This window comes from Protopterus annectens, chromosome 7.part0 (genome assembly GCF_019279795.1).
Source record: "Protopterus annectens isolate FY-2018-M chromosome 7.part0, PAN1.0, whole genome shotgun sequence".
In the NCBI taxonomy this organism is placed as follows: domain Eukaryota; kingdom Metazoa; phylum Chordata; order Ceratodontiformes; family Protopteridae; genus Protopterus; species Protopterus annectens.
The window spans coordinates 961,981,866-961,995,200 of NC_056739.1; the positions used below are offsets into that span (position 1 = coordinate 961,981,866).

The following is a 13,335-nucleotide window of genomic DNA, read 5'->3' on the forward strand; positions in this document are numbered from 1 at the left end:
GGTTCCATAAAAACAACATCCAAGATAGGAGGAATGGCCAAAGGTCTGTGCTGTGGTAAATCTAAGAATTCCCGAGTCTCTTTTTTGACTGAGGATAGTCCTGACATTCCGATTGGAAATGCTTCTTTAATGTACGAAGGGTTTCACCAAATGAAAAATCCTTGGGTGGAGAGGCAGAAGGAATGGATTCCTCTGCATCAGAATCCTCATAAGCAGAGAGGGGTTGCATGTCTTCATATTCAGAAGCATCAGAGTCATTGGACTCCTGTTCAGATAAAACTACTGGGGACAAGTCTCTTTTTCTTTTGGAAGGGGTAGCCTGGCTTCCCCTAATAAGCATAATAAGGTGTTCCGCCATTTTAAGCATTTGAGTTTGAGGCAAGAAAGCAGATGCCTGAGCTTGGGTTGTCGTTTTTTTTAGGCATAGCTCGTACCCTGGGCCTTAGAAACTCTGTAGTTTTAGAAAGAACTGAAGACGCGAAAGAAGTCGTTGGTTTGTGTCAAGTATCGGTAGTACTCCCTCAGAAGCCGGTGCCTGCTCAGTGACTCCAGACCCATCCAAGGTAGAGACATCCGCAGGATCCTTAGTCGAAGAAGAGTCTCGAGGCATACAGGACTCCAAAAAGGTCTCGGGAGAGGATTGCAAATCCACAGAAGCGAGCATCAGGGTCTGCGAAAGCACCTCACTGAGGACTGTTGAACTGACAACTAGCTTAATGGAAGCGTCGTCAGCAGTTTTGGACCTGTGCGGTCTGTCTCTGTCTTTATCCTTACGTTTTTTCAGGTCGGTAGTTGGACAGTTTACCGAAGCCATATCAATATTCGACGACTGAGAGCGAAAATATCTAGCTACAAAAAGGGCCCAACAACATATAGTTCTGGCATTGACAAAGCACAAAAGTGACAGCGAGGAACGTCATGGTCTGGGCCTAAACAGGTGACGCAGTAAGAATGGAAGTCTCGGTATGGTATTTGTTTTCCACAGGCGAGACAATTGTTAACTTTTTCTGACATTGGTTAGAGCAAGAAAAAGGATCCCCAATGGGGTACTTAGCTTTACAAGACTTCAATTCAGAAACGATAACTCAGGTAGCGGCTGACAGGCACTTGTGCGAACTGCTTCTGCTTCGGGCTCCTTTGCACAAAAGACTGATGTAATGGCATCGGCTGCCTGATTTTATACCACTGATTACCTGACATCAGTCCTGGAGCAAAAGCAACCGACGCAGAAATACTAATCCTCTGGTATTCGGGCCAACTGAGGGCTACCCCACTCAGGATAACCTAAATGTGATGACTGCAGCAGTGAAACATGAAGAACATCAAAAGCTTATCATTTGTGAATACATTTTAATTTTATTATTTCCTAAGTTTTGCATCAAGCTGTTTTTTGCTTCTGTCTTCCAAGCAATTTAAATATTACTATTATTATTAATAATAACAATAATAATAAAGATTGCAGCAATAAGACAGCATTGTGAAAACAACAGGGAAAAAGTAGAGATGACACAGAAGAACATCCTTCTTTACAAGAAACACCTAACATTTCTGTCTGTGGAGACACTTGATCATGTACGAAAAAAGGACCATAAAACAGTCCACCCCATAAAAAATGCATATCTATATTCATTACCCAATACCAGTATTCATGCATACAAACATAATACATGCATACATTATGTACACTCAATGACAGACAGCTGGAAGGTTGTCACCACTGGACCCTACACCTGAGAGTGCCAGATTCTACCCAGTTTGCCCACGGTAAGTGTATCTTTCAATATTTTCCCACATTAAATCACAGGCAAAGAAGACAGATTAATTTTTTGTACATGCAACTAAATCATAACACACCAATTTATTATATTATATTATAGCATCATTAAAGATAAAGCTTTGGCAGATGAAGTAATAAGTTGCACTAGCTGATTTATTTTAGTGATAAGAAGATTCAGAAATCTAGCTGCTTGAGACATACAGATTTGTAGCATTCAAGATCATAAAACAGCAGGGCATGAGATGTACTTACCACCTTCATATCCAGTCACCTTGTCCATCAAGTGAGTAGGGGGTGCCGTTGGACCTTCTCCAGGAATGGAAACAGCAGTCGCTACTAACACAAATCAAACAGTTATAACACTGGTGTCAAAGTGCAATACTTTACAAATCCAAAATGAGAAGTAGAAATAATCAGAGTAACTGAATATATAAACAGCCCATCTGTTGTGCCAATATGCTCTGCCCGAATAACTTCTTCATAATGATCATGTGATTATGTACATACTGCAGACATTTCTGCTAAGCATTAAGCTTACATTCAGTTCATCTGCATGCTTTATTTATTTTAAAATGGAAAAAAAAATGTTACCACTGTCACTTACAATGGCATAAAGGTTGAAGTCATGACAGTGCACACATGCTCAGAATTTAAGCAGCATGCCAGATAGCTATGGAGCAGACATGAGTGGGTAGGTTCAGGTGGATGACAGCCAATTTTCCTGTGTCAGGGGAGGGATGATACGTTTATGACAGACATGCTTTCAAGAATCTTGAACACTGCAACCTCTTGTCAGTATCCTCAATGTCTATGTATAAATATCAAGGTTATTTTTGAAGCAAGTAAATGACTGGTTCATATGTCCATGGGTATTTACTAAGCTATTGATCTTGAGAAGCTTACTTACATTCCCATGGTAATGTTTAGCTCTTATATTTTGCATATGAATAACCTAGAGGTGGGCAAATGAAGGAAATGTTGGGACATTTACTAGTTGCCCCTATCCATAAGGGACTTCCAACTGTAAGGGGATGCTTATTTCATTATGCTAGAAGCTGCAGTATAACACAGTTATGTTTTTTTCTAGTACACGCAGTTATTTTTAGTATTAGGCTCACTGATCTGATATTAGATTAGAAGTGTTTTCCTGGTAGAGTTTTTCAAGTAGACCCAGATCAGACATCGCCCTTTATCCCAGGAGAGGATATCACTAATTAAATTATAAGAAATGGAATAAATTAATGATGTTAAAATATTATAATGAAATAGAAAAATATCTACACAATAATAAAACAAAATTCAAGCTCTGAATCATCAGTTATACAAACTTTTATTCCAGAAAATTACCATCTTTAATCATAATACAACCTTTTCCTTAATTTGGTGCTATTTAACTACACAGCATTATGTCCTAGTAGATCTCCCTATCATGGCAGTTACTCATGAAAGTTAAGGTACGCTCATGTGTACAACTTATTTATACCAGTTACTTCACCGATTCATATAGGAATAAATGGATGTGTCTGATTAAGATAGTAAAAGTAATGAAAACATCTATCCCACTGCTTCACCCCTCTACATTTCTTTCAATATGCCCCCAATCATGATAAATATTTTTCGTACTTTTCCCAAAATGTACTCAATTTGATATTTTCTACCAAATTGCTCATGCTGTGATGCTTACTTTTAATCAGTGATTCTGTCTGACATTCTGTGTCTAGACCCTCAATTGGCATACATGCAATCATGATTGACAAATTGTCCATAAGCAATATAATGCTATACACATTTCCTTTTCTCTGCCACCACTTCACCTCTTTTAATTTAGATTATTTTTTCAAAAATTTTTAAAAGTAATCTTCTTCATAAAATACGTGCAATCTATTATGTCATTCACATTCATCACACAGTATTATCAGCAAAGGAACAACATCAAATCCAAGCCTTGCATATGCCACTAAACCCAAATATCTACTACCGTTACAACATTCCATTATTCTCAGAATATCATGCCTCTTTGCGTATCAACTTTAGTCTACCCACACAAAACCCAAAAGGCCAACCAGACACAACTTTTGTATATATTAACTATTTAAAAGACCATCAACATAAAATGTAACTTGAAGATCCATGGTGTCTTTCCATTTTAAGGAGACTTATATGACAAGCAGAAATGCCTTCGACACATTCACTTTCACCAATGAATTCTTAGTTTATCCTCTTACATCTTCAACTCAAGCATTTGTCATACTTAATCCCTTATTAAGGCCACCATATCTTAAGTAGTTATATCTTTAGTATGTCATCCTTAAACTTACTACCAATATGAAAAAATACATTTCACTGCATACAGTTAACTTCAACACTTCCACTACGTTTTAATAGTATGAGTATCACTATGTTTTAATAGTATGAGTATCACAAAATGCATCTATTTCATATCCTTAGCAGTAACTGCTATATTAGCTAGGGTTGTATCTCTCAGATTAAACATCTTTGCTATTTCCCATCCATAAACATATGACTAGTGCAAGTTTCTCTGTAAAACAAAGTTTTTTTTCATCTTTACACACTCTCCATATAGACATATTCATTATGCAATAGAAATCTATAATCAATATGTGACTTTATAAGCTAGGAATTGTATCAAGTAATGACAAGTGTGTTTGCATATTCCCATAACTTTCTATAACTGCCTACTTTAATCAAATATACACCTTACCCCATATGTACTTATCTTTAACAAAATAGTTCCTTATAATGTGTTATGACATACTTTGTAGTGTCATGATAATAAATAATTCATTATCATTTTTATGTATACAATGGATGAATGCCAAGAAAAATAGTTTTCATACAGTGCATTTATAACAAGAAATGAAATAACCTGACAGTGTATAATAGTCCATTGTTAGGCACACAGTTGTACACACTGACAGTAAAACATTTTAATAGTTGCTTCCAAAATATGCAAGTTTTTCAACATTCACACTCACGTTTTATATGAAACTGCTTGTCATACTAGAATAGTGATTGTCTCATTAGACTTGTGTTATTCCTTTGGTAATTAGCTGTGCTAAATAAAATGATTTCTGGATAACCAATGCCACCTGATAGTCAGTAGACAGGGGATTATCAATCCAAGTTCCTAGGTCCCTGACTATATTTTCATTTTGTTGTAGTACGCTGACTATACATTATGAGGAGGAAAATGATTGCCTACCAAAAGTTATACTATACTTTTCAGCATGTAATTTGAGCTCATTTTTAGTACACCAAGAGTTTACTATGAAGGAGTTCTTTCTAGAGGGTTTGCATGTTAGAGGGTGACTTAACAACAACCCATGGATTATGGTCATTTGCAAGCTTTGTTAGCTAGAGGTACTGGCTTTCTCTTCCTGGACAGCTGAGAAATAAGGGTCAAAAAGGAGAGGTCCCAACTCTGATTCCTGAGGGACACCATTGGTCACTTCCATACTTTCTGTTGAGGCATCTCCAGCTCTCACTATGTGGGTTCTGTCTTTCATCCAGGTTGATATTCATCTTGCCACATACTGATTAATTTTTAAAGCATTTAGTGTATAATGCCACTATGGGGAATGGTATCACAGGCCTTGGCCTAGTCAAGATACTCCTTGTGTACCACATAGCAACTGTCCATGGCCTCTGTAATCTTTTCAAAGACATTTACCAGATTCAGTAGACAAGATCTATACTTCACAAAGCCAAACTGCAGAGGGTCAAATCTAATTATATTCTTAGTAGTGTAGTTTACAAGGTCAGTTCATATTATGTTCCACAGCCTTGCAGATGAGGCTTATAAGACTGCTGTAATTATCTGGGTTGGTTGCAAAACTACCCTTACAAAGGGATGTTACCACTGTAATGTGGCACTCATCAGGGATGAATACAGTAAGTAAACGTTGGTTAAATAGTTTAAGGAGTGGGTCTGCAAGGCATGTCTAACATCATTAAATAAGCTGCTAGACATACTGTCAGGTCTCATGAAGGAAGTCTTTTTTAGGTTTTGCTTAGTTATTTCAGAAAGTAATGCTTAGAGATAATTGCAGGCATAAATAACCCAGGTTCTTCAGGGCTTTGGATAGAAGTCTTGGGGGTGACTTTGGCACTAAACGTGTTTGCAAGGACACTGGCAGTATCTACTAGTTCAGAAAAGGAGTAGTCATTATGAATACATTCAGGCCAATGTATGGTTCTGTTTCTTAGTTTTCTAATAAAGCAAAGAAGGACTAATCAGTATCTTCAATTCAGAGGCCGGCCTATAATGTGGGCTCTTTCAGTTTACCTCATAATAATTTTTTAGTTTTTTTCGTCACTGTTTTGATATTTTTCTTGAGAAGAGGAATTTTGGATATGCAGTCCCTTCATACAAATTTTCATCAATTAGACCATAATCCATAAAATAATTATTCAACTGCAATGTATAAAGTGCCACTGCACTTTCTTCTTTATTGTTCCCCACAGGACATAGCATGATGGTTCCTCTACCTGCAGTCAATTAACCCATTCATTCTTGGGGAACAGAGCCACGTAATTCCATGCTAGATGAGAGCCCTACAGCTGTGAATCTCAATCCACCTTGCATTCTCTTGTGAGAGGTGGACAGCAGGGAGTGGGCCGGTATGCTGGTTCTGTATGATGGTCTTCAATTTCCCCCTGGCTGAAGTATGGTGAGAAATACGGGAAGGGGGCAAATGCCATGAGTGCAATGTGTTATGAGGTGAGACTGGTGCGGTACTGCTGAACAGGCACTGAAAAGTGAATGCTGATAATATATTTGCAGTCAGGGCTGAATTGCTTTGTGTGGTAATGTACCTGTAGCAAGTGGTTTGCTGTAGTTTTCAACTGTATGGAGAGAAAAAGGATGGGAGGAGCAACAGGAGTCAGACGAAAAAAAGAGAAGAGTGTTTTTATGTTACACAGTAGAAAAAGGTGTTTTTTTTTTCTTGGTCCTCAGCTTGTAACGTCACTCCTCAAGTTATAGTTGAGAGATACTAGATTAGGGAACTTTACCGAGTGCCACATAATCTAGCTAAAGCTCTGTCTCCTAGGAGTGTCTCCCTCCCCCCGATAGCTCTTCCAGCCCCTGCTACTGCTGTCTTCCAATGAAGCATGCCTCCATTCTATTTCACAGTTCAGCTACCTGCTGCTAAATAAAGATTATTGCAAACTTCTGGTCAGTGAAAACCTCAATATCATTAACTTCAAGCACTTCCGGTGCCTGTATGTATCCTTCTAACAATCCAAAAATAAGTTAGATACTGAGCTTCTCATCTTCAAAGTTTCTGGTAATTTCCCTGCATTCATCCTATTGTTTTTCATCCTCCACAGAGCACAGATGTAGTGTCCTACCTTTGTATCCATCATCATCAACGCATCTCAACCTCTTAATGCAAGAAAATTGGACAAAGCCTAAAATAATGGGGGTCAAAGGACCAAAAACAGGGACAGATTTTAAACATTACTCTTATAGGTTCATAGGTAGGTACTATGCTATCTGCCTGAAGGCATTTATAAGCCTAGCCATAATGTGTTGGCTTTCGCCGCCCCCTTTGATTAGTTCCCTGTGCCTCTGTCCAGCAGAGCCACTGAAGTGATCCCCAGGGTAAACTGTTTCCCATCCACTCGTCAAGGTTTCTCTTGAAGAGTGTTAGCGAGGAACTCTGCCTAATGTAGATTGGAATCTTGTTCCAAAGCAGTCTCTGGGACAGGAATCTATCCCTCCAGCACGTCCTATTTATTGTTGTGGTGAGGTTTAGATCCCTAGAGCATGTGGCTCGAGGGGATATGGTTTTCTTTAGGTGGAGCATGTCCATCAATCCTGGGTTGGACATGGCCTTGTATGTTAGGCAGAGATCACCTCTGAGTAGGCGGTATGCAACAGAGTACAGCTGGAGTTTCTTCAGTCGAGCTGCATAGGGCATCTGTTTGAGGCCAGTGATCCTCTTGGTGAGGTACTTCTGTGGTCTTTCCAGCTGTTGCAGGTGTCTTGTAAGGTACATCCCAAATGGGGCATTGTACTCTATGATGGGTCTGATGAGTGATGAGTAGAGGGGAAGAATGACCTCTTTTGATCTGGATGCGAACCCTTTTGTGATTAGGTGGGTCACATATCAGGATTTTCTAACCACTTTGGCAATGTTGATTATCAAAGGAGAGATTACTATCTACTTGGGTCCCCAGATCTCTTATTACGTCTTCCGTATTTAGGGGACTACTACCTATGTGGTAGTTTGTGGGTACTTTGTTTTTTCCAAAGGGGATGACTATGGACTTTTTGACATTTTGCTTGAGGCCATTATTTTGACACCAGGTATCCGTCTCAGTGAGACTCTTTTGGAGGATGTCTGTGTCAGCTGGAGAGTCAATTATATCCCCCAGTTTGCAGTTGTCTGTGAACTTGGTCAGCCATAGTCCTCCTGTGCTTGCCTGCACCTCTGAGAAGTATATGCCGAACAGGAGGGGTCCTAGGAATGAGCCCTGGGGAACGTAACTTGTAACCCGTTTAGAGTCAGACCTAGCTCCTGCAACTCTCACCATGTAGGTTCTGTCCGTGAGCCAGTTGGCAACCCATCTTGTGAAGTAGGGGTTTATGTTCAGGCTGGTGAGCTTGTCTATAATACCGGAATGGGGAATGGTGTTGAGGGCTTTTGTGAGGTCTAGGTAGGCTGTGTGTACCACCTTTCCCTCGTCTATAGCCTTGGTAACTGTCTCAAAGAAGTCCACCATGTTTAGGAGTCATGATCTGCCCTTAACAAAGCTGAACTGGGTAAGGTCCAGTGTATGGAGGTTCCCAATGTCTCTGTTAATGAGTTCCATGATGATGTGCTCCATAGCCTTGTAGACCAAGCTAGTCAGGCTTATAGGGCGATAGTTCCCAGGGTCTGTTGTGGCTCCACCTTTGTGTAGCGGAATAACCATTGCTGTGCACCACTCTATGGGTACATAGCCTGTGGAGAGGCTGAGTTTGAACAGTGTGTTTAGGGGAGGCATAAACTTACAAAGTTGATATAATAAGAGGATTTGAATAAGCATACATTTTCTAACTTAGTAACTTCAATCCTCAGTGATTTTCCTGAAAAAAACATACATTTTATGAGAAGAAGATCAAAAATATGAAGGAAAATTTGGACAGTTGAGAGGTATATACCCATTTCTTCATCAAAATTCACTATTACAGGAAAACATTTTCATATATTCAGCCTTTGTTTGAAAGTTGTAAACTTTGTATGCCAAATTAATGTTACTTCTTTTGAATTGCCTTTTTTAATCACTAAAAATATAAATTGGTTAACTTCATCACAAAGACTGAGTTGGGGATGCTGACAACCTTATCAAGCACAAAAAAACTTCCACAAAGTACATTATTAAAGCCTTTCCATATAATTTAAATTTTGAAGCCCTACGAATTTTGTAATAAGGAAGTATGCCTTTTTTAAGTTTTTTAGGTGGTTTGCTGGAAGGATAAAAAATATGGTGCTGTATTCAATACTGTGTCAGACAAGTGAAATACAGACTAGTTTACTTATCTCCCTAAAGAGAAAATACATGGCCATCAGATTTATATGGATGCGTGCATTCCCGAAGCCTTGCAAAGGATAAAGAGGGATATCCAAAAATAGGATGAATGAACAGATGCAAGGGTGGAGAGGTGGACAGATGAATGGGATACATGTTATAGTTCCTTGGTCCACAGGGACCTAAGCAAGCAAGGTTCAGTTACTGCAACTCAATCTTTTTGGAGGAGTGACGAGAAATGGGGAATGAGGTGTCATTTTCCCAGCTTGCCTACTTTGATGGGATGAGTGGGGGTTCCAACCAGGGAGTAACAGGTCCCAGTCCCAGCAGATGATTCCAGTCAACATGGTGCATATTACATAACACATACTAGACAGAATTCAAATCCCTTCATTGGCGCCAAGTCTGAGACCTTGTGACTTTCAATTTTAGGTGATTCATTTTTAAGGGGATCAGAAAAAACTGTTGCCAAGAACAGATAGATGTAATGTTACTGTAATCTGTCTGAATGGGAGTTAACTTATAATAAAAGCTCTTTATTTGTTACTTAGAAAGATATGATGCAGTGATGATAACCTTCTTCTTCTTTTGGCTTTTCCCGGTTAGGGGTCGCCACAGCGGATCACCTGTCCATTCGTGATTGGCAGTGGAGTTTTACGGTGTCGAGTTGCCAGCCCAGTGCCCAACCTTCCACAGAAGGCACACACATACACGCACTCACGCCTACGGCCAATTTAGAGTGTCCAATCCACCTACAGCATATCTTTGGGAAGAAACCGGAGCACCCGGAGGAAACCCACGTGACCACAGGGAGGACATGCAGACTACACACAGAAGGCACCCCAGCCGAGGATCGAACCGGAGAACCTCTTGCTGTGAGGTGGCAATGCTAACCACTGCACCACCATGGCTGCGCTGATGCAGCGATGATAATAGGAGGTCTAAATGATATAGGAAAAACTAATGGGGCAATTTAAAAACTTAGGCGGAGAAAATCATATACCTGAACAGGATTATGGGATTTAAGCTTTTTTTTTTTATATATACCCCCAGTCCAACATTATAGTGGGCTACTGTTGAAAACTTCGTCAGCTTATCAACCTTAAAAAAATCTTTTGCGTCTTCCATAGAAGTATTTGGGAGGAAATGAAAATAAAATCGTCTTCGCTGGTACAAATAAAAGTCATATGAGTAATGAGAGAAACTGTTTTTTGTTAACATTTTTAAAAGATTCAAATGTTTTTAGACATTTGCTGAAAAACAAATTTAAGCAAAATAAGAGTAAAAAAAAAAACATACCAAGCTTTATGTGTAATGCAAGATATAAGACCTTTAGGCTAGAAAGTCTGGGGAAAATCCTGAGGTAGTGCGAGTTACAGAAACATAGTACTCTAGCTCTATTAAACCAGTACCACTTCTGGAATGTAGTTGTTTCCTAACTATAGAAATAACAAAAACAAAAAGGGGGGGGGTCGATATATGCTCATAACTCATGCATAGCATTACTAGAATGTAATAGAAAGGACTATTAAGTAGAAGCAAGGAGTAAACAAATATTATGTAAGATTGTTCATTTTTACAGACCTTCAAAGCAGATAGCAGCAGAGATTGCCTCATTTTGTGATGTACTGGGAAGACGTTCAATCATTGACTCGGATATAAGAATTGGGGATTTGAAGACACCAATGGTAAATCAGGACTGTATAACAACAGGGGGAAATGTTATAAACTCTAATTGTTTTTGGCTTGGAACAGAACTTGATGGTTCTGTCAATAGAACATTTCTTCATCCTTGACTCTTACTAGGTAAAAGATGCCAGGACCTCTGAACTGTTCAAAAATGTCTTTTTATAGAGATAACTATAAAAAAAAATAAGGATCTAAGGTCATGGAAGTGGAATGAATGGATGAATAATAAACAAACCTCAAAATGTTTGGATGTTTTCTTTGGGTACTTAAATCTGTTAATAGAAAAGTTGGACTGAACAGTATTAAAGAGGAACAATAGGTAACATTGTCTTTGGGTAACAATGAAATTGGATAAGTCAAAAAGAAAAAGAAACATCTATGGATAGGTTTTTAAGAATAGTCAAAGTACAGCAAACAAATTAAGATTTGTCTATGTTACAAAAAGTTTTAGTAGATTAATAAGAATTTCAAAAAGACACTGTGAACATAAGTTTGTGTCTTACATAGAGATTAACAAGAAAGCTTTACTTAAACATCTAAGGAGCTATAGGAAGGATTAACGGGTCTACCTGACTTGGTCGACATTTCATTTGATCGACAGGTCATTTGGTCGACATTTCATTTGATCGACAAGCATTTGCCCCCTTCCCCAATGTTGTGCAACCCTGGAGTTGATATATATAGTTAGGGGGGGTGTGGGGGGCACAGCCCCCCACATTGGGGGGTGTAGGGGGCGAAGCCCCCCACTTAAAATGCTTGTCGATCAAATGAACTGTCGACCAAATGCATATTCGATCATATGAAATGTCGACCAAGTGAGGTAGATCCGGATTAACATATAAATAGGAGTACAGCAATTAAAAGGGCACTCACAACAAATACTAGACAACAAGCCAACACATCTGCAGATAAATTCACAAAACCTTCCAGGAATACAACTACGTATAAAGATTTAAACTGGCTTGGTAACCGAGATTCATGTCCCAATATTTCTTAAAGTATAATGAGCATAATAATTAATACAATAAAGCCCCTTAAATCTGTTTTATCTGAGGGGATAAATGGCCTTTAATTATCACAAATAATAAAATTATTATTATCATGCCTGTAATAACCGTATCAACACACACTTAGTTCCAGGTTTGTCCATGGTGTTTGGAAAGCCACAACAGCTGTCTCAATTTTCAGAGGGGGCATTTCATTGTCTAATGACACTTATTGCTACTTAAGTCTGTATAATAGGTAAGTGCTTTCAATAAATAGTATTATGAAGTGTTGAAATGCACCCTGAAAACCAGTACTGATTTAACTCATTTATAATAGCACGATTTTACACAGCGGTGATCCTGTACATCTAATCTAATTCTTTATTACCGTCCAATGTGGGAGGCACTTTACCTTGGCGTTGACCTGGTATATTTGGATTGAGCCAAGTCATTTGACATAGCTCCTCATACAGAAACAATGAAGGCTACAAAAAAGAGTTAAACAGCTATATCACTACATGGATAGGGAACTGGCTCAGTGAAACAACATTAATACTTTGTATCTATCAGTAAAAATGCCTTATTAGGGGTCCCTCAGGGCTCTGTTCTCTGACCAGTTCTCTTCAAAATCTTTATGAGTAACTTTCCAAGCAGTAACATTGTTTAGATTAGTAAGTCTGTTGATAATGCAACAGTGGGGATAACTGTTATCAATGTAAGGGAGGAGAAAAAAGTTACAAGTCTTTCTGGGCGAATCCGAGGAATGATCAAGAACAAGTGACATGAAGTTAAATGTAAATTAATCAAAAGACGGTTATTTTGGGGAAAACAATCCCTGATATCCATGCGCTTTAAGAAGAAAGCTTTTGGAAACAGAGGATTATGTTAGAGACAAAAGTATTATTATAAATAAAAAAACTCTCATTTTAGAATAACATGGTGATGACTATTAGGAAATGCTATATATCTTAAGGTATATTCTCTGAACCATCTCAAGTAGGAGTGAAAGCGTTCTATTAAATTTTATAAAACTGAGATAAGACTGATTATCAAAGGTCCATAATTAGGAAAAAATCTTAAATATGTGACCACACGTTTTGGCCACCAAACCAGGACCGAAACAGTAAAGGTGGAAGAGTGTCCATATTCACCAAGGATATTCACACCACCAGGATAGTTGCAAGACGCAACTAATACTAGGTATGACTGCAATACAAATTGTAGCTTGCCACAGATCCCCCACCATGCCCCAAGATTCTCACTACACCTTTCTAAACATACTGGAAAATATTAAGATACAACCAAATGCCCTAATACTGGGTGATTTCAACTACCCTGCCATTA

General features: G+C 38.6%; 1 protein-coding gene across 4 annotated transcripts in view; it reads right to left on the reverse strand.

Annotated features, from left to right (window-relative positions):
- The window catches only part of LOC122806803 (protein SSUH2 homolog), a 621,468-nt gene that overhangs the window by 266,083 nt on the left and 342,050 nt on the right, over positions 1 to 13,335 (reverse strand). For 2 of the 4 annotated variants that reach the window (XM_044077526.1, XM_044077524.1), the window contains exon 3: positions 2,030 to 2,110. In XM_044077526.1, coding sequence (XP_043933461.1) covers positions 2,030 to 2,110 — 81 coding nt within the window. Of the gene's footprint in view, positions 1 to 2,029; positions 2,114 to 13,335 lie in introns of all 4 variants that reach the window. The other 2 variants (XM_044077525.1, XM_044077523.1) reach the window with 1 other exon arrangement.